The sequence below is a fragment of the Montipora capricornis genome, chromosome 4 (genome assembly GCF_036669925.1).
Source record: "Montipora capricornis isolate CH-2021 chromosome 4, ASM3666992v2, whole genome shotgun sequence".
Lineage (NCBI taxonomy): Eukaryota > Metazoa > Cnidaria > Anthozoa > Scleractinia > Acroporidae > Montipora > Montipora capricornis.
Window position 1 is genome coordinate 2,326,881 of NC_090886.1, and position 22,147 is coordinate 2,349,027.

Consider the following 22,147-nt stretch of genomic DNA (forward strand, 5'->3'; position numbering starts at 1 on the left):
CCCCCCCCCCCCCCCCAATTTCAAGCAAATAGTGAAAATAACACGTAAAACATCTGTCATTTTACGGTTGATCCACGTTTATTTTTTTGATATCTCGTGGAGAATGCTGAAAGTAGCATTTCCGAGCTTCAAGATTTCAAAATTTTCTGGCGGAGAATTCCCGCAGAACCTCCAACAAGTTTAGCGTCTCTGGCTCTTGCTTGTTAGCCCCCAGCCGATACAAAATACGTTCCGCCGTCCCTGTATCATCAAGATTCACTGTATCACCCAGTTCGCTCCCAAGATACGACTCTCTTTTATTTCGCACCAAGGCTTCATTCGTCCGCGCGGCCTGTTCGTTTTGGATCACGTGATGCGAGTGAAGGCAATGATGATCTCAGTCGGATTTGGAGTCTTAAAAATGGCATTTCAAAATCGTGGAAGAATTACCCACTCGAATATATCTACAAAAAACGTGGTTTGGTCTTTCAACGGTTGTCCTGAGAAGTGCATCACTACGCCACCGACCGAAACATCAAGAGTTGACAATAGCACTGACCTTTCCCGTCTTTGTCAGGAATCTGTCAAAATTACGTGATCAGTCCAGCTGTCAGTCCAAGGGAAAATTTCTGCATCAGTCACGTAAAGCGTCAAACTTTCCGTCAACGTTTCAGTTCGTGATAAAACTCCTACCATCCTTTTGCATCAAATATCAAAATGGTGTGTGTTTCGGCACGATCGCAATTCACTCCTACCAAACGCCCTATTTATACTTGCCACAATACGATTTTCTACACTTCACTTTTTTGTGGATGTATTTCAAAATGCCTTGGAGTCTGTTCGGGAACACAAACGTAGAATTTACGAGATGATTTTGTTTCTTCGAATATAATGACAATCCATTCTGTGTTTAATGAGCATCGTAATAATCGTGGGTTCGATTAGGTACTTTATGATGTTATGGCTGCTAGACTGACTGTCGAAGTATAAACAACGAGGTGGTACGTGTCTTCAAGAAAAACTAGAGATCTCTCACCAAAATGTGTCGCGCTAATAAACATGAACAAATCACTTCATTTTCCACAAATGCAAATTCAAACTTATAGTGGCCCTAACAATGGGCGGCAAATAAGTCACTTATCCTAGCACGAGGGCTATGGTACACGTACCAGATAAATTTTCAATGGATGGGACGCATAGCCTCAGTCTTCTGTGATGTTACTATGAATAGAATTATAATAAATACCCGCGAGTTCTATGAAAACCAAAGGGAGGTCCAGATGCCCTTGTGGATCTACTTCCAGTTCAAAGTACACAAATGTAAATAGTCGATTGGCCATGCGGTGCAACTTCAACTGCATCCAATACAGTCCTATTATTGCATCGTTTCCTCTCGCGGGAGGGAAATTGACCTTTGGACTCCAACCTGTCCTAATTTGTTTACTCGATTGTTTATAGTTGCCTGGCGACCGCCTAAGAAGACAATTGTTATGACCGAATGTGAGGGCCTACAACCAAACAACCATACACTCACCTCTCTAATTCATTTATATAGAAATGGTGGAAATTCATTGTACCCATGGATTCGTGAATGATTTTTTACGGGAGAGGAGGTCAATTTTCTCTAGACTTTTCATATAGATTGCTTAGAGCATTATTTTTTGAATCTTACAGGCGTGTCCTTTTCGTTATAATATGAAGATCGTTCAATTTATACGGTCTGTTTGCTATGTGCGATGTAAATTTACAAGGTATTTTTGACTTGATTGACCACACACGCGTGCAGATTGTTCATGTTCTCTATATACCAAGTCGCACATGCTGTAAAATTCCGAACACAAGTTTCACCGGTAAGCTCTCTAAATTTCAGACGCTGAAATCCTTCCGATCTTTAAATAAGCTCTTTTTAGCTTATGCTCCATGACCTGATAAGAGTTGGTTGTGTCAAGCTGTTCAGCAGTCTCAGTTTAAAGTTCTTTTCAAGATCTAGCCATCCTTCTTGATCCTTGAAGCACCCACGTTTAACTAAAAGTTCTGCTCTCGTCGGACAGTGAAACTCTTGAATTCCTTTGGATTAAAATCTCAAATCCCGAGTTTAATTGCATTCAGCAAACATTTTGAATGATTGCATAATTACTAAGCAGATAACTATTCAATATCCATCCATCACAGAACTCAGTTTGCAGAACACTTGACCGTTGTTTGGTTCTTAGGTAGAGGGTCGAGCGGCAGAAACCGCCACGAGATAGCAACAGCAAGGAACATCGTACACGGCTCGCCAGATCTGTACAACTGATTTTTGAAAAGCACACTTTTTGAAGCGTTTCGGTCTATCATTCGCATTAAAACGCCCTAAAACACGGAAGAAAACTGGCAAAGGTGGAAACGCTAGAGTCTTATTTGAGGCACTCGAAAACGGAAAATGATGGTCGATGGATGATGGCGTGGGAGTTATTTTCAGTTTTTTCTTTAGTATTTTCAAATGTGAAAACGATACGAAAACGCCAGTGTGGATGAAATAATTGTTTTCAGTCCTCTCAGTTTCGCAACGATGAAAACGAACAATCGGGGAGTGATTTGAGTGGGATGGCGCCATGCAAATGTAGCAGGCCTTCCTACGTCGATCCTCCTTGAACGGGAATGACGGCGGCCTGATAGTAGGTTGTTCTTTTATTCGCAAGAAGATTTGCAACTTTCTCTTCTATCTGGACCGGAATGAACGAAAGGTGCGATGCGATTCCCTTGTTTGGGTAATCCCGCCGCTGCGTGCATTGTCCGTTTGTTTTTTCAGTTTGAATGACACGTTGCATAAATGGAAGCGTAAAATGATCCGACTCTGAGGGATGCAACCTCGTTCCCGCCTGCCCAACTCTTGGCGGAAAAAACACCTGGGAACGAGGTTGTAGGGGATGCACTCTGACCTAAATATTTTGTATCAGGCCATTGGACTGTGAATTCTCAAAGTATACCTGAAAAATATCATAAACTATGAATACAAAAATCCGAGAGTAACTTGATGATGATGATGGCGGTGGTGGTGGTGTTTAACAGCAAAGGCATTTTCAAGTCGAGCAGACGAAATCCGATTGCTTTCGATAACTACAGTACAACTGAGTTAAAGCACACTTTATTTTGAAGGCCTTCAAACTAAGGTAAATCATACGCCATATTCTAAAACAGGGCCCGCGAAGCAGTTTTTGAAGTGCGGGGTCCGCTCCATCGAACAAACTAGAAAGGGGTTAGTAACATACTGTGATAGAACGCAGCATCATAATTTTGGCTAATTTATTTGCTTACTTTCTTGATTTGTTGCAACTACCGTACACATCAGTAAAATATATACCGATTTGTTTATTTTGGCTAACTCAAGGCCTCGCATTAGCGGCGAAAAGAGAACCAGTTAAACTGTTACAAAATATGCATATATACATTTCATACTCCATAGAAAGATGAAAGATGAAAACTGCGACCCTGCCGGATACGAAACTAGCAAAACAAAAAGAAAACTAGCGATACTGCCGCCCGGGTACGTAAAACCAAAAAACCCCAGTGGGAAAAATGGGAACGTATTACCCCGAATCGATGCAGCACCAATAACCCCCGGGTTTAGGAGTATCTTATTTATTACCAGTCTAACAGTGGTTGATTCAGGTAAAATTGTTGGCTAAGCACGTGACAAACTCAACTTTTGTACACAGCATATTACCCATCATGCATCTTATTCAGCCAAGGTTCTTATGCATCGTGCCGTTGAAATTTCAATTTCTCAGTGTCGACTCTATGGTCACCTTATACCTGTAAGGACAAACTCTTACTACAAAATGTCCAGCGCCGAGCAATGAAGTTTATCTTGAGTTACCCGAAAAACATGCCTTATAAAGACCGGTTGCACATACTGCCATTAGAGTATAGAAGGGAACTCAAAGACCTAGTTCTCATTTTTAAAGCCACAGCAGGCCACGTAGACGTCGGCCATCAAGACTTTTTGCAGCAAACTGAAATACACCATCCCACGCGAAATGCATGAAAATTTAATTACGATATACCACACACAAAGAAAAACTATTTAAAATATTCATTTTATTATAGATCGTTAGCCGCTTTGAACAGGCTACCTAAGGACACCAAGAGCATGAATCAGTCGTTGTTCTGCTTCTGAAGGTTTTTTTAAACGAACTTCCTTAACACCGTCTGGGGAGACCCACTAGTACTACGGCCGGCCTACGCAGTACTCCGACACACTAATCCTCTGTGCCCAAACACGTTAAAAAAAAAGACACACACGTTGATAAATTTTCACTTTCTGTTCTGTCACATGTGAAATGTTACCCACTTCCCGTTTCTTGACCTCTTTGGAAAACGGATGTTGAAAATCTATCAAGACATTGCCTATCCAACTAAAATGTCATACTTCACTTGAACAAACAGATAAAGAATTGTGGAGGCTATTTGACTGATCACGAAAAAGTTCGTTCTGAGACTTCAGCAACTGAACTCCTCTGAACTCTTTCCATCTGGTCGACTCTGTCTCTAACTGAACGGAGTCAACGATAGAACGCTCACTACCGTAGTTGCGTAGCGAACACTCGCATAGTTTGGGGATCCGAAGCAAAATGATCAATTAACCGTATAGTTTTTTACACACAAGAAATAGGCCAAAGGAAGCACGTGATAGAAACTTGTAATCTTTCTGATATAAAAATGAGGGTTGAAAAAATGTGGGTTGACTCAATTCTGATCGTTAATAAACTTGACTGAAACGGATCGGACCACACCTCTTGCAAAATGGAATCCGGATGCATAGATAGTTTAACTTCTACAATGAGTATGTGAATTTTATCCCCGAAGACACAGTCTCACAAGCTCTGTGCCATGTAGATCATTAATAATCAAATGTAACGGAAAAGACAAAAATAACCAGGTAAAGAACAACTGATCAGGTGATAAGCGCGCTTCTGTTCGAAAGTCCAACGTTCACGTGTTTTCGGGGAGCAATTAAGAACATTACATAACGATTTCGACAATTTTCCACCAAGTTTAAAATATACTAAAAAATAATTGAAATTATGAATCCACTTGTTGCCTTGATCAAATTTCATCTGTTGAAGGGTCGTCTAATTTAATATATTGTATAAATGATTATGGATCGACTCAGCCGGAGAGGCAATTTAGAGGGAGAATTCAGAAGTAAAGAGAAAGTCATCGGCCCACATGCTGTGCATGTGCAAGTTGAATTCTCGCCGAAATTAGACATCTTATAAAAACAGGTAAGGCTGTCATATTTGAAATTCCAATTTCCATGATACTGAGTGCGGTGTTCATTCCTTCTTGTGGACTGATCTGAAACCTTGACGAAACGCTAAGGTAGGCAAAAAAGATGCCAGTTTTGCCAGAAAAGGAATGCGTACCGTTATGTTGAATTTGGCACAACGCCATTTTACCTTAACCCTGCTTTTTTAGCATTTTTTCATAACCGATTCTTTGGACTCTAGCCTCCTGAATAACTGCTGGAGTCCATCGTTAATGGCCGATTGATTGTTCACTTTACGTACGCTTCAAAACGGGTTACGTAATCAATGTTTCTTCTTTCTCTTTTTCAGCCTCAGTGATGTCTGTCACACACTGACGGACTTAAGTGAAGCCGAACCAGATTGCGGACGGAAGAAGGCAATCAGCAAACCTTTTATTGTTCCCTTTTTTACCACAATCCCGTTCTCTTCAAAAAGATAGCTCCAGTTTTTCGCAGTTGTCAGTATTAAGAAGAGCCTTAAATCTTGACCTTTGCCACTCTTTCCACTACACACCCCTGGCATTACCTTGGGAACGCCCACTAAAAACCGGACAGTAAAGCGGAAATCAAGCAATAAAACGGAGCAAGTCCCTTCCTGTTTCTTCATTTGAGCATTGTTCTCGAGGAATGAAGAGTTCTATGAATTCAAAATTGGCTTGAAGAATGAAAAAGATGCAAGACCAGGGAAACCCGAGTAAAACGAGAACAGTTTTTGATGCTAGAAGATCATGGAAAGCTTCCATTACCCTGAAGCGATATGCAAATGTTCAGGTAATTTGTACTTTGTACTGCCAATATTTGCCACGCAAGAAACAAAAGAACCGTTGGGTACAGGAAAAACACAATCCTCTTTGGGGATTTTTGCAATATTGCTGTCGAGTATGTTCACTTGATACCAAAGATTATGAAAGAACTTAAAGGTAACTCGATGACAATCACTTATCCATGAAATTTCTACTCGTCGCGTTATAACTGTGTTGTTTTACCCAGTTGTGTGTTTACAACCGGCTTAAGTGTTTTTTCGACATTCGCGCGGGAGCCAAAACCTTTATCGCTGGTGTAGACTAGAACTGAGTATGTGACAGAACCAATCTTCAGTCGATACCAGATCTACTTTTTCGATACTTTACCTCTTGCAAGGAAATGTTTCGTCATGATTTTGGAAACCAATGAAGCAGTGCATTTCAGCAAACATTTCTACGGTCTACCAATTTTTTAGATTTTGCACAAAGGTGTTTTCATTTAGCCTGTCTTTTCAGTCAAGGACTTTAAGGTCCTGGTTGGAGGGAAATTTGGTACTTGCAAATCATTGGGACCAATCTTGAAAATGAAAGTTGGGTATCTTAACAACCATTCCGGCAAACAGTATAAGGGTGGGAATGTACTTATTGAAGAGTAAAATTTGAAGACATCACACTGCTTGGATCAGTTTTCGACGCAGCTGTGCCGTCAGCTTTCCTGGCTATTGGCCGTTCTGGGGGCTAAAATCAGTTAAAGATGGATACAGTTATCTTTGGCATTTCTTTCACCATCGGGAAATCAAGGCCAGTTTCTTCGATTCTTGGCAAATTCTAGAGACAAGAGAAAGTTACCAGCAGATTCGTGTGACATCATACCAGGGAAATTGAACAAAAGACTTCGTTTTTGATTATTATGTTTGAAAAGAGATTACGAACATATTAAAACTGAACAATACTCTAAAATTGAGCTTCAGTTGTTAAAACCTTTTGAACGTTAAAAAACAGACCCAAGAGACAGTGACTTAAGGCCTTTTGTCACTTCTCGTAAAAATTTTCCAAACTTGCGTGCGACCGTTTATATCAACCCAGACAAACATTTAATTTCTTCAATTTGTGTAGTTATGTTATTTACCACCAGTCTAAAACAACATTTTTTTGGCGACCAATGTGATAGAGAGCGCGACGCTTTCAATATTTTTAAGCTAATCCTCATTCTACTTGATCAATATGTGTTTTTTGTGATCTTTAAACATATTCAAACCCATTGTACATGAAGAATACTTTCAAGAGAATTACTCGCGCGATAGAAATGTAAATTCTTTTAAGTCAGATATTCAAACGCAGAGAGAATTCCTATGTTAATCTTATATCTTCAAAACAAGTACTTTTTTAGAGCAATCGTACAAGAATAAGATAACCACGACCTTAAACTGGCCAAGCAGTACCGAAAATGAAAGCTTCTTGGTTAAAGAGCGCAAAACAACATAGATGTAATTCTGATAACGGGGGGTGGCAGAATGTTATTAAGAAACTGAGATTTTCTTGCATGTTAATTCTTGCGAAGGGCAAAGGGTTCGCGCTCCAGTCTTCCAGCAGATGTTTTTTAAAAGTTAAAATTCGGGTGTATTTTATTTCGAATTGACTCAAACTCCCGTAAAAGCGGATGATGTAAGGGAAGGGTTTGGCGAATTTTGGGATGGGCGAAAAATAATCGTACGCCTTCTTTTGCGGGCGATTGAATTATAATCGCAGGCTGGACTTCCCGCAATCACAATCAATCGATCTTTCGTTCGAATTTCTTGAAAATCAGCCGTATAAAATGTGATATTATATTGTGCGTGACTCGGATCAAAAGACAATTGTCGTTCCTTTTATTTCAACACGACTGAGAGTGCACCTGACATCATAAATCACGTGTAATTCGTTTCTGGCCTTGGCCGAACGTAAACAAACGTCGTTCGTTTTCCCGGGACAAAGTTCGTTTTCAACTTCTGACTACACGTGAAAACAGTTTGATTCACGCACCGTTCACATGAAGGTAACGCTATGATTGGTTGATTTTTTCAGCAGTGTTTTGTAATTGGTCCAACCCCCATTTACGCCCTCTACACTGCATGATCATCATTGCTGACCTAAGTTCATCCAGCACGAAACGATAACAAAAATCTCGCAGGCTTAATGTCATGTTCATAGGTTTTGTGTGAACTTTCGTGAGTAATGTACGCTCTTCCTCTGTCTCCTCCTAGAACGCCTTTGTCGTCGTGCAAAGAAATGGATGTAAGTGAAATCGAAGGAAATCCTTAAACGCTAAAGGTCTCCAGTAATTAATTCTTTACCGTGTTTTTTGTGTTTTATTATATTAGGAGGATTCAAATGTTGCTTCGGACTGTGAAAGTTGCTCTGATGGACGGAAAGAAAGCGTTGACTTAGATGCTGTTCAGTCACTTTTGGCGATGAGTCAGTGGTCGCCTCCTCGACATGAAAGGAGTCCCAGCCCTGATTCCGGCGTTTCGTCCATAAGCAGAAATTCATCGAGCGCCTCTTTGAGCAGTACCACTTCCGTTGAGGACGAACTAGAGAAAGTAAGAGAAAACTTTTATGAACAAATTTCCGACAAACGCCAGCGAAATTCTTCCTCGCATTGATTCCTACGATAACGAACGTACTTGTTGCCTTATATAATGTTTTCTGATAATAGTTTTCTTATTTTTGCAGCCCGAAAACAATGGTCTGCGTCCTACACCAGCAGTTTTATTTCCATCACAGCGCGGGGATAACAGCGCTGGACTTTGTCCATCAATTGCGGGATCTTTGGGAGCGAATTCTACAACGACTTCCCAGACAACTAGTGTGGCTGGTTTGCCTCTAAAAGTTTTTCCTGGTGGGGTAAATATGAATCAAGTTCTGCTAGCGAACAGTGGTGGAAATATACCAGCTGGAGCTGTAGTTGTACTTTGCCCTGTAGCTGCAAGCGGAACTGCTCCTACAACAATAGCCAACATCTCGCAGCTACAGAGAAACTTCGTCGTCACACAGGCAGGGTTCATTCCGCCAATACAAGCCCAAACTCAACAAGAATCTAGCGACAGTGGAAAGAACCAAACGAATCGAAGAAGAAACCACGTTTGTACTTTCGAAAACTGTGGCAAAACATACTTCAAAAGTTCCCATTTGAAGGCACATTTGAGAACACATACAGGTGTGTGAACTTACGTAATATCGGGAGAAAATCGTCATTTTGAGCCAGGAATAGTCGGATTATGATGATTTCTTATTAAAAAGTAAATTTCTCTTGTGATACTTAGTTTCGTTTATTTTCGTGCTGATTCAGCTAATGTCTTTTCAGTTATCGAGGGAATTTTTTTGACGTGTTGGGCAGGCCCGCCTATACGCCTGCATTACACCCACTAATCACGTGAAAACTCGGAACTGAACGTGATGTAATGTTGTAAAATATATTCGCGTTGCGATGTCATCACATTTATCATTTCGGTACTCAGAGAGACAAATTCTGCAGACATTCAAATGTTTTTTTCACAAACGAGAGAAGAGCCACTTTATTTAAAATGTTTTGTCACCTTGGAGTGTGTGTTTTTCATTCCTGTTTGTAACCGTAGACTGTGTTGGTGAATATTTGAATTTCACATTTTTGACATTTTTGTAACTCAATCTTCATGGTCTACCCCCAGAGAGCTCAAAGTACATACATTAAAGATGTATAACATGGGACTCTTGAAAAAAAAGAAAAAAAGACGAAGTTTAATAGACCTTAGCAGTTCATGGCTTTTTATTAAGTATTTAACAGGCACATTATTAGCAGTCAAAACCCAGCAATTTCATAATTTAACTTGAAAAAAAATTGCTCAATCATAATTTTTTTTTTCAGGAGAAAAACCCTTCCCATGCACTTGGGAAAATTGTGACAGGCGCTTTGCAAGGTCGGATGAGCTAGCCAGGCACAAAAGAACGCACACAGGGGAGAAACGATTTGCTTGTCCTCTTTGTGGGCGGCGTTTTATGAGATCAGATCATCTCACCAAGCATGCAAGGAGACACATGACTGCAAAAAAGGTTCCAGGCTGGCAGCTAGAAATGAACAAACTGAACCAGGTTGCCACAAGTATGCAGCCGTCATCAGTAAACTTGCCCAGCATGGTAATGCCAGTGTCTAATGGAGTGACGCTTCCCACAAGTGGCATGCCAGTGAACTCCTAGTACTACAACATCAAAAAGATACTGTGAAAAAGTCTTTGTCAGGCCATATGATAGAATGGGCTTATCATTTGGTACTGTCAACTGGAAATGGGTCCAAGAAAGCGTGTGTGTGTGTGTGTTGAACTTGATAACTGTATAAATAATTATTAATGCCACTCGTGCTCCCTGTCTGAAACTGAGTGATCTCTACTTTGGCAATGCTTATGTACCTTTTCAGATATTTCCTTGAACCTCCATTTCTCGTATACAAGTACTTAAGCCATTGTTCAACAAAGCTTAACTCTTAGCAATGCCAAACTGCTAAAGCCATGTCCATGCCATCCTTTACATTGATAATTCTAGAGGTTGCAGGTAAACAGTGTATAATGTTCTTTTTGTCTTGTTTCACACAAGGAAATTGGTTTATTTGCTGTGGCCTAATGTTATTACTATGCCTAAATAGATAATTTTGTTATCAGTTCGCTTCAGTTTTGTTTAAAGTCTAAAATACCTTTAATTCCTTTTAAATGACATACATTCCATATTCAGTTGTACAGTACATCTTACAAAATAATACCCTTTCACTGCTGAGAGACAAATGGCAAATATCATAGAAGCAACCATATTATTTGATCCATACTGATTTGCTGTCAGAATAAAAAAAGAAATTGGCTAAAGGGAAACTCAGTGTAAAAGAAAAAAAAAACAAACTTGCAAGATGATATATATATATATATGTATATAAAAAAAACTTTTAAGGCTAAGTATAGTATAAAGTTTAAGTTGGAAAATAGGTAATGAATACTTTCCTGTGAGTAAAGGCACAGAAAGTTAAACTTTGCAGTTGTAACAAAGTTGCTTTGTAAGAATAATAATTGTTATTTTATGTAAAAAATTGTGAAAGAAGTTATGTTATAAAACTAAAGTTTCTTGAATGCTATCTCAACTCTCAGACTTTCATAGAATTAATCAGTCGTCATTTGTGCTAACATGTTGAATATAAAAGCAATGTTTCATACGTTTAAGTTATTCACAAACTGCCCGTCTTCACTGGCCCTTTTGACGGATGCAATTTTTAATTTATAAGTTTTTGAAAGGTTCTTTGTACCTTAGCAATGTTCAAAATTAAAAAGCTTTATCAGAACATGCGTTTGCATTTGGTATCTACTAGTTACCAGTTATCCAATGAGCATTTTAGGGTGGCTGCTGTTCATTGTGAAAGCAATTCTTCAATGGTGCTATAACAAAGACTATTCTCTTGTAATCCAGTAGCTTTTGATAGCAACAGAAATGCAGTCTAATAACACCCCATGCTTCACAATTAAACAATATCTCCAAAAAGAATTTGGTAATCCCCATTTCATCTTGCTGGAATTTGAAGAAGCGTAAAATAAAACTTGCCAAAGTTATAAATATACCCCGGAGCAGGTTCAGAGCTATCTTAACTACTCTAGTTGTCAAGGTAGCTCCAAATTCAAGAATTTATTTTAATTTCTGCTAAGAGTTCCAAAGTACCTTTGGAATCACTTTGCGGCAATTGAAAAATAGTGTTTAGTTTCTTTAGAGTGTTGAAAATTGGATTGAGTCACCTAAAATAGAAGTGAGGTTATCCCATCATTTACAAGGGAGATTCCAGGGCTCCTCTTACTTTTCCTTTGTAAATAGACCAATTCGGCTAACTCAATGTTGTAACCAATTCAAATCTCTCGGAGTTAAGATTCATTGTGTTTTGAATTTGCATGACAATGAAGCATTCACATTTAAATGATATGGAAATTCTCGGAACAAAACGTTTTATTCCCAGAGGATTTGAATTGGGTACAACATTGAGTTAGCCGAATTGGTCTATTGTGTATTTGGCAAGTAATAGTCACAGTATAACCAGAAAATATAGTTATTTCCTTATTCAATGTTAGCATTGAATGGTCACATCTACAAATAATTTTTGTAATACAAAAATACTAAATTAGATCTTTCGTTATTTAAGAAAGGGAAATCTGTATCAGATACGTACATTGATGAATAAAACATTTTTTTTTGTTTTCCTTCATGAGTAATTGATGAGTTGAAATTGTTTTTAAATCGACAAATTTAAAATGGTGAAATCAGATGGCAAACTGAGTCCTCCTAGAAATGCCTCTGCCGTGAAATCTCCATTTTCCCCACTCATCATCCCTTCTGCCTCCTTTTGACTGAGCAGTGAGCCCAGAATCGGGTAATTCATGAGCGTGGAGGGTGGATATTTCCAGCTATTTTGTAGGCTTCTTCTTCTCCGTACCTAAAAAAAAGTGTATTTGCTGTGTTTCTGACCGGTATACTTGCTTGGTGATAACAAAGCATTTCACAACTTATTCTTGCACGGAAAAAAGAATTGCTGAATACCGAAGGAGGGTGGATGCTAAATCAGCTTTCCGCGTTTGTGAAAGTTCTAAATTAACAAAAAAAAAGAAAAACTATAAATTAAAATAAGGGAAATATTCCGTCGTAAATAAGAGGAGGGAAAGGGATTGGTTATCCGTTTCTGCTTGGAAAAGGCAGTGCCAACACCACCGCACACCGGTGCCTCAATAGTCCATTTCCGAGTTGCTGTTTGCCTCCGTTTCAAAGCGAGTCCTGGTGCACAACCATTCAAATGGCAATTAGTTGCGTATTTTCATGCAAATCAAACTATGGTTGAGCACCAAGACTCGTTCTGAACCAGAGGCAAACAGCAACTCGGAAATGGCCTAATGGTTGTACACCGGGGTGCCATGCCGGACCAAAGTTACCTTGCGAAGGCAGGCGTATTTCCGGCGGTCGTTCCGGAAATACGTCTGCGTTCGCAGGCTAGACCAAAGTTAGTGGCTGGACCAACACTCAGGGTCTTTAGGAGAAAGTGCTGACTTTGTAATGACATCCGCAAATTGTTAGACTCACTAGTCTTCTCGGATAAGAACGATAAGCCGTCCCCATCTCACACCCTTCAATAAAAAAAAACTGTCTGCCTTCCGTGGTGTATCATGATTCGGAGGGTAACTGCTCGGAGATACTAGCTACATCAAGCTACTCTAAAATCCGAGGGTAAATAATAATGATATGGTATGATCATATGAGCATAAGGGAGCTTCCATCTATATGTATTAACCTTCCCCTCCTTTATAATAATGAGCTGACCTCTTGCTTAATATTAGGGCTTGAAGAGCGTTAAACTTGAACGTATCTTATTTGTAACGATGTTATCGTGGAAAAATAAGAAACAATGAGAGAAAACGTTGTTAGCGTGAAAAATGATTGGGTGATAAAGAAGGGATACGTTTTTTCGAACGTTGGCTGTAATTTTAATAAGTGCATGAGCAGTTCCCGCTCCTTCTGTGTGCCTATTCCCATTAACAGGAATAAAGATAGCACTTAAAATTACATTGTAATCCATAGATATCTATAAATTAGTTCTGTTATCTTTGTCTCAATTAGTATCCGAGCGTTTTTTTATAAATATGTCGGGAAAGGGAGGAGAATGCGTGACACGAGCGACCTGGACCGTCTGAGAATCAGGCTAGTCTTGATAAAACATGGATCCAGTAGTTTTCTGTTTCCAATGGCGCTGCGCAAAGTTACTGGAGAGTTTTGGTTTCTATTCCCGTTACGTTGCTGGGTTCTTTTTTCATTTCCCATTTCCTTCCGACACACGATAACTAGCTAATCAGAGGTTCACTTACTAGTATCACGTGAACACTCTTTGGTTCTCTTTCTCACCCGAGGGCTGAAGGTATTTTTTGTGTTGGAGGTTTATTCGTTGTTAGTTTTATTTCTCAACCGTTCACATTAACACAGCCACCATTCCGCGTTTAAAAGAGAGAAGAATTGTTCGCTGCGACCCGGCTGTAAAGGTAGGCTGGATTTTACCTTAAAAAGCTAGCTAATCTCACTTTGTGTCAAATATTATACTCTGAAATAATTTCTTTCGCCTTCTACGGTGGCCACACTGCAAACATTTACTCCAACTGCCCAGGGGTTCAACTTTAACGTGGATTCTGATCCAAGCTAGCATTTGCTAAGGGCGTATTTTGGTGACAAAAGTCGTGTGAGCAGCATGAAATGAGAATCGTTTATTATTGACCTATTATTTAGGCGCCCCAAGCTCAGTGTGAGCATGGCCGACAAAAATATAAGGATTTGTATGAGAATCTCGAAAAAAAGCTTAAGAAGATAATTATATGAAAAAAAAAAAACTCAATTAAAAAGCCAAACCTTATTGCCATCGTGGATAGCTTCCTTCCTGTGTGGTTATTTTCCAGATCCGACGCGATTTGAGCCATTTCACAATTTCGTGGTTGTCAATGGTTACAATGAAATCCCAAGGCTGGAGACTAAATTCTCAGGTGCCACCAATTTGAGTCAAATATTTCTGGATAAAATATTCACACGGTCACAATTTCACATCAGAATCAATCGACAAAGATTGAACTTTCATTTCAACCCACTATCAACGCAATAGCAGTCCTACGAACAACATCAGGGGGTGAATATTGCAACAAAACAGCATTCAAAGGCTGTGCTTTAGCACAAAAGTGGCTACGGCTTCGACCGTTGATAACAAACTGCCCCTTACTGGGGTCGCAGACCGTAGTTTGTCAACCGCAAAATTTCTTTATTCCCCCGGGTCTACTGGCATGACTGCATTGACTCAGTCGTCCAATCACAGTCACAGATAAAAAATGGAACGACCCATCTTTATTATGTTTTATAGACACTTACAGAAATGGCAACAAGATTTTAGAGGCTTGTTTCTGAAAATGATGTCTGCACACGTCCTATTTAATTGACCTTTTCATGGTTAATGACACCATATTGGTTGGGGGTAAACATGGCTAAAATTACAGGGAGTGGTGCTGGAGCATTGTGACAAAGGCGGCAGGTTTAAAACACAGGTCAAATTCCACAGGTCATTACAGGTCATTCGTTTACGTATACTAAAGCAACGCAAAACCTTGGCCTAATGATGCCTAATGAGGCTTACATTTAGCATAGACCATTTTACAGATATGGCGACCATTTTGAAACCCATTGTTTCAAATAAATATGGGATTCTAAGGGGGCAAATATACTCCCTTAGAATGATAATAGCTATTTGAAACTATGAATTTCAAAATTACAGCCATATATGTAAAGTGGTCTATTAATAAAGGTTTTGTAACAAGTCACCTGTGAAATGTGACCTGTACTTATAACATTGCTATGAAGGGGCGTATTTCCAACATTTGCAACTGATTTCAATGATTTTATTGGCCAGCAAAGGAGGTTTGACATCGGTAAAGTGGAATTACCCTCCTAATTTAGCAGGAATTTGCATAATTTTTTTGGGAGGATTTGTATGAAATCAGTCATCCTGGTCTGAATCTGTTCCTTATACTTCAAGAAAGTAATGTCAGTACAAATGCTTTTTAAAAGAGATTTGAGCTGGCAAAATACACCTTCCATTGCATAGGTTCAAATTCAGCCAAAATCCCATACAATCGCTGTGGTTTGAACGGACATTTGGAAATTGTCCTGTCTTTGTATGATATTATATTTGGGTGCACAAATTTATTACAAGTTACTCAAGCAGTGCATGAAACCTTGTTGCATGAGAAACCACTTTGATAGAAAATCTGATAGATTAGTATAACTATTTCTGGGAGGTTTGTGCAGACAGAATCGTGAAACAGCGTGGCAGGTCAATAGGTGGTTCTGGTATAACGGTTGAGAAAAGATGAGCCCAAGTTTGGCAAGAAGAAGTATTGCAAAGTTTGCTTGACCAGAGAACAGTGCATGGGTCTTTAGTGGAATCTGCCATGAAACCAAGGCATAAAGATACACTTGTCATGTTGGCAGTTGTTTGTTAACTTTGCTGCAAGGTTTTGTTGCTGATGGAGAGCACATGATGACAAATTTCCTTTTTCCCATGGCAGCTTCAAAGGCCAGTCACTTTCTGGCCCATATAAATCGATTAACAAGCAGATGAAAATTGAAATCATTGTCTACTGTTTGATAACTTTTATATGTATAATGTGGTGTTCTTGTAGTTGATACCTGTAATCATGTGTAGTTTCCAATAATAGGGACCTTAAGATCTACGACGGCAACGTCGACGAAAACGTCACCTCAAAATAGAACTTCGCTCTAGTAAAAGTCTTTCACGATTATTCCATCACGTTCAATTCGTACAACGTGGGCGAAGTATCCTAAAAATAAATTGGTGCGTGCGGTTTCAGAGTGAAAATAGAGAATGAAAGATTCTCTGTTGCATGCTCACATTGTCGTCAAAACCTAAAATTTAGTGATTTCACGTAGTCGTCACGCAGAGAACCGCAAAAATATGAGCAATAATCCGTGCTGCACGTGCAGCACGATTATTTATGCTCTTTTAACCAATTATATCATTGTTTTGTGGCGTTTTCGTTGACATCGTCGTTGTAGATCTTAAGCTCCCTAATATTGTGACACCAACTACAGGCCTGAAGAGCACATCCCGTTGCTATAACATTAAACACCCTTGTGAGATGTGCTAAGACCCTTATGATTCATTTCTTGCAGTCCCTGTATGAAAACTATTTAAGATGAAGGTTCTTGGCGAGAGTGGCATTACTTTGGACATTGTAAGGGATGACTTGTCCTGTGTGGGACACTATTGAACAAAATACTTGGTGCTGCAGTAAGGGAGGTGGTCACTCTAGTGCTGATAACCAAAATACACGGGAAAAACATAGCCAGTATACACCCCCTTCAGTTATAACTTGTGGATAGTTTGTCTCTTGTTTGGGGAGCAAGGATGGTGTAGTAGTGAGAGCACTTCCCTTCTACCAATGTTGCCTGGGTTCAATTCCCAGACTTGTGGTCAAATATGGGTTGAGTTCTCTACTCTGCCCAGAGAGGTTTTTCTCTGGGTACTCTGTTTTTCCCCCATTACTCAAAAAGCAACATGTATTTTTTTGTTTATATTATTATATTAAATATTTCTGTAGTGTCCCCAAGTAGTACCTCAGTGCTTATTATTATTATTGTTATTTGCAGTTTATTGAATCATCTGTTTGCAAACCTATTAGAAAATTTGGGCACCCAAAAAGCGTAACCAATTCCTGTTAATCCCTAAAAAAAAAATTACAATCCCCTATCGGTATTATATATCCTACATAATAGTATTATTATTATTATTATTATTATTTTCATTATCATTATCATTATCATTATCATTATCATTATTAACAACTAGCATTGTTGTTGGATACTTTCAGGAAGCAGATGACGCCTTTTACATTGTAGACTTGGCTGATATTCTTCTGAAGCACAAGAAGTGGGTTTCCTTGTTACCAAGAGTAGAACCATTTTATGGTAGGTATTTGAGAGATTGTGCCCCCTTGTCCTGAAAAGGTTTCAAATAATGCTTAAGTTTCTTGAAATGCCATGGTTCTGACAATTCCACTGTGTGGCGGCCATAACAAAATCTCAGATGTTGTTGTGCTTTCTTTCTTGTCTTCAAATGCATTCCTCAAAATGTTTTTGAAGTATGGGTGATAGCAACTTGCAGATGTTTGCAATTGCATAATTTTGTCCCTGTTGCAAACTGTCAGAAAGACTCACATTTTGCCAGTTTTGCAAGTGTTGTGTTTGAGCCCTTTCACTTGACCAATCATAGATAATAGGGAATTTACTAGTTTATTAAGGTGATTCCTCAGTATTGCACTGTGCATCCTGTACTGTGCATACAGTGTGTCAATATTTTCAAATTGGTCAAATTTCTAACATTGTAAATATGGCGTGAAAACAGTTCTCAAAACATGTGAGAGAAGTTGTGAATGACCATGATTCTTTGCGAATAAGTGCACGCATTCCGAGAACATAACAATTTTTGTTCTTTCGATCTACGATAATTGAGATAGACAGGTACGATGGGAGATATATCCAGGTTTGACCCTAATTAAATGCACGTGGATTTCAGTAAGCGTCACAAAGCGTCCCCTTGCTCTTCTAGCCAACTTCAACATCACTTGTGTCTCAGAATACAGACAATTTATGTCACAAAGTGTCCCCCAAATGCTGCTCTTTAAGTGAAGATTAACTGCTGCATTTACCCAAAGCTAAAAATAACGCTAACCTTTACCCTTACCTTATTGTTGAAAATAGGTGGTAAATACTTGGACTTAAAGGGACACTTTGTGTTGGATGTCAAAATTGGGCGTGCATCTAATTAGGGTCAAACCTGGACATAAGTGTACGATGGTGGTTTACTGATAAACGAGCATGGTGACCTGTATTTTTTTATTTCATAATTTTGCTGTACAAATTATCCCTTTTAAAACAAAAAATTTAAACAAATTTATTGGAAGGGAAGAAAGATAGAGCTAAAAACGTAGACAAAGCCCCTTACCCAAGGATGTAAATTATGATCTTGGAAACAACGACTCAAGAAACATTTTTGAGTCGACGTCGTTCTAAGTTGAGGGATTTTTCCATGAACTATGTAAGACAGTGTTCCATATTCTCTAGACCTTCTACCTATCAGGTGTTTTTTCAAAATGGTACTTTAAAACTGTCTCGTCTAGCTAACGCAAAATGTACCCTGAGCCGACGAAATAACATGCGTGATTAGTACCAGTACAGGCATCAGTGGGGTAAGAATGGCCCATTGTATCTCTTAAGCAAGCACAGTTACTTATCTTTTTTATTGTAGTTTTCAAAACAGGGATTGGTAGGGAACATTCAGGGGAAGTTTCAATAAAATCAATTTTCTTTTCCTGAGGAATCAACTTAAATTATTTATTGTTAGTTGTATTATAAAATTTATTTTGTTTGCTCTGCTTTTCTTCTTATGGTAAATACACTGTATTGTTTGGGAGCAATAGCTGCACTGGTTACATTTTTGTACTCACCTATGACAGTACAGATGTGATCGTACTGCACATTGTTCCTCAGAAATGAAAAGATGATTATTTTTGTGGTTAGGGTGTCTGCCTTGAGATCTGGGCATCCTGGGTTCAAGACTCACTCTTTCCAGTGATTGGATTTGTTCCTGGTAGTCCCTTTTTCTATGTCTTGGCTGCACTCGCAAATAGCCAGCTAGGATTCTTATAAATAAATAAAAATAAAATAAATAAATAAATAAATAAATGCTTGTTTCCATTTGCTCAGAAACCCCTTAAAACGAATGCAGCCAGGCTGACCACCATGGGGTCTTTAATCCCTAAGTTCTCTTTGTGGACAGTAGTGGATCTTCAACATTGCTCACTCTTTCATGAGCAAGAGCAAACAAGAACAGAAAATATAGCAATTGTTAGACTTAATGACAAAGGCATGCATATTTCTCTATTTTTTATTGTGGTTGGAGTTTAAATTTAAAACCTTGTGGATATTAGTCTGGTGGTCTTTCAACAGCCACTGGTCAGTACCACCTTCTCTGCCCGCTGTATGTGAGAAGTCTCTGACTCAACATTATCGAAAGACATCAATGTCATCATCTAGCTTTGCCATCAACAATGCCAGCTTTTGGTAGGTTGTGATGCCTTCATCTATTTTCCCTTTAAGGTTTCATGTTGGCAGTGGATGTTATGATGCAAGAGCATTTGGTACAGCTGTCTTAGCAGCACACAGTTTGCTTCATCTTGCAGTACAGTAAGTGAAGTTATTGTTTTAAAATTATTCTTTAATTTATTGTATAAATTATTTGTAAAAAGGTTTCAAGCTTTTGCCTGCCCTAAAAGGTGTGGAATTGCAGCTCTACCACATATTTTAATCTGTATTATTCAGGCTCAATTTGGCTTGAAATTCACCGTATTTGATATTGGAGGAGGATTTCCTGGAACTCCGGATGCAGTTATCACATTTGAAGAGGTTAGCAAAGTTTTATACTGTGGTGTGTGCATAAAGTAGCATCAGGGCACCCCTGTTAATCAGCGGTTGTTTTCCAAATGCACCCTGACTTCTTGTGTTCTTGAGTTAAAGAGTATATTTGTTGCATTAAGGGTGGAAAGGGAGCCATTTTACAGAGCTTTTTTGCATATATGTGTCCAGAAAGACACAAGATAAAAGCTTACTGATTTTTTACGAGCATCCTGCAATGTCCCTTTACATGAGCTCACTTGTTTCTACAAGTAAAATGACTGGCATGATCACCGTACCCATTCCTGTAACATACCAGTACCTAAAAATTGTGAAATTGTCTTTATTGGGCTGAAAATCACATATTTTGACCTATTTCACACCCAGACTTTCATATTTAAGTTAAGTCTGAATTCTTATTTACCCATGATCCCTTGCGGGCATGGTCTTTTACACAGATACAGTCAATTTTGAGGTAAATAAAAAATTGAAGACTTGTTTCGAATAATCTAGCGAGGGCCATAATTCCAGAGCACAAAATTTGGAATCTTTTTAATGTGTTTTAATAAACTTGAACTGTTGAAATTTGGCTCAAATGTACTTTACTGTGTGTTATCCGTGGTTATTGTCCATTAATCCATGTAAGTTTTCTCCCTTATGAAAAATGGTTTTGAAGACTTTTATTTGAAAATTTTGTTACATGTTACACTCGACATTTTCCTATCCTTTTCCTTCTGTTTTCTCAAGAAAAGAAGGTAGTTTAATACCTTTCTTACACCTCATGCGCTAATCAAGAAGGACAACTTTACCATTCAGCAAAAATATTGCTTTATTGAAGATGTTAAACTGAATAAAGCAGGGAATGTTTCTGAGTCACCTCCAATTGGATGTGGTGATTGTGCTACTCATCTAAGGAATGAAGTATGTCATCAGTGTGTCTCTCTAACTTTGCTCTTGGAGTAAATAGACAGGTGAAGAGATTTTCCCAGGTTATTAGTTTATTGTGCATTTGTTCATTCTTTGTCCATGTTTTATCAAGCATCAGTATTACAACAGATTGTTTACCAACTGCAGCTATTGACGTTTAAGGTGTAATGCATCTTTTGGAAGGATGGGAAACTTGTTGCTAGGCGACAGGACAACAGAAAAACGAGTCCCAGACAGGATTCCGTGATATGTGTTAGATGCTCTTCCTATCGAGCTACTTGAACTCCTGAGTAGCTTGGTCGTTTATGTTGGTCCTGAATGGACAAATTTGTCCTGCTTGCCTGCAGCCTCTACAAAGTCATGTGCCTACAAATTTTACTTACCAACTGGTTCATTTTAAATGCTGTCAGTTGTTTCTGACAAATTCCTTTGGCTTGTTTTTTTTTTTTTTTTTTTGTAGATTGATGGTGGCGAGTGGCTGTATTTTTCGAAATATGCAGGCATACACTTGCTCAGCAGCTTCCACTTTCAATGGCTTTAAAAAGCCACCAAAGTTTTACACCATATCTCAAAGTTGCAGGTACATTGAAACTTGATCACACCCAACTAGAAGTGTTCTCTGGTGCTAATATAAATCTCTTGACCAAAAGCAAGGTTATCTTGCCCCTTTCCTCAAAATATACTGTTAAGGGGTAACCCTTTAATATTCCTGATTACATCATTATGCTCAAAATTAACCACCAAGCCGGGCTTGCACAAAATTATTCACATCATTTCGCAGGTGGGATTTCTTTACAAGTTTGCTCCTTTGGGATATAGCTCATGCTAAAATTTACAAGTTTGATTTTCGACTTTGAGGCTTGGTGATGACATTCGCTAGTCAGACGTCTTCATGAGTAAGGGCTATTGGTTAGTAGCATTCCTACTATGGGGGTGTGGCCATACTCTTAGTCACTCAATGCTACGAAAATTGGGATAAGCCTCAGCTGTCCAAGCCCTGTGGCTTTTGTAACTCTCCTCTGCCTTTGGATGTTTTTAATTTATAGCAAAGCAAGCAAAGTCAGCACTTGTTAAATCCATGACCACCCTAATGGAGGCATAGGTGTTTCGACAAGCAGCCTCTCAGCACCGAAATTTTGAATGGAAAGCAGTGTATTATGAGGTCATTTTTTTTCTCTTTTCAGGC

General features: G+C 38.9%; 1 protein-coding gene and 1 long non-coding RNA gene across 5 annotated transcripts in view; one reads left to right on the forward strand and one right to left on the reverse strand.

Annotated features, from left to right (window-relative positions):
* Positions 1-1,339, reverse strand: part of LOC138044399 (uncharacterized) — a 2,985-nt gene extending 1,646 nt beyond the window's left edge. The window contains exon 1 of the long non-coding RNA XR_011131419.1: positions 539-1,339. This is a non-coding gene — a long non-coding RNA (uncharacterized lncRNA). The remainder of the gene's footprint in view (positions 1-538) is intronic.
* A 3,651-nt stretch (positions 1,340-4,990) lies between these two features.
* LOC138045155 (Krueppel-like factor 11) lies at positions 4,991-11,347 on the forward strand. 4 transcript variants are annotated; one of them, XM_068891561.1, is made up of 5 exons: positions 4,991-5,246; positions 5,580-6,040; positions 8,373-8,591; positions 8,725-9,208; positions 9,896-11,347. In XM_068891561.1, the coding sequence occupies exons 2-5, from the start codon at positions 5,933-5,935 to the stop codon at positions 10,222-10,224; spliced, it is 1,140 nt and encodes a 379-aa protein (XP_068747662.1). In that variant the 5' UTR covers positions 4,991-5,246; positions 5,580-5,932; the 3' UTR covers positions 10,225-11,347. The 4 variants fall into 4 exon arrangements, with proteins under 4 accessions (XP_068747662.1, XP_068747661.1, XP_068747664.1 ...); XM_068891560.1 differs by lacking the exon at positions 4,991-5,246 and adding an exon at positions 5,285-5,343; XM_068891563.1 differs by lacking the exons at positions 4,991-5,246; positions 5,580-6,040 and adding an exon at positions 6,051-6,189.
* The last annotated feature ends 10,800 nt before the right edge of the window (positions 11,348-22,147 follow it).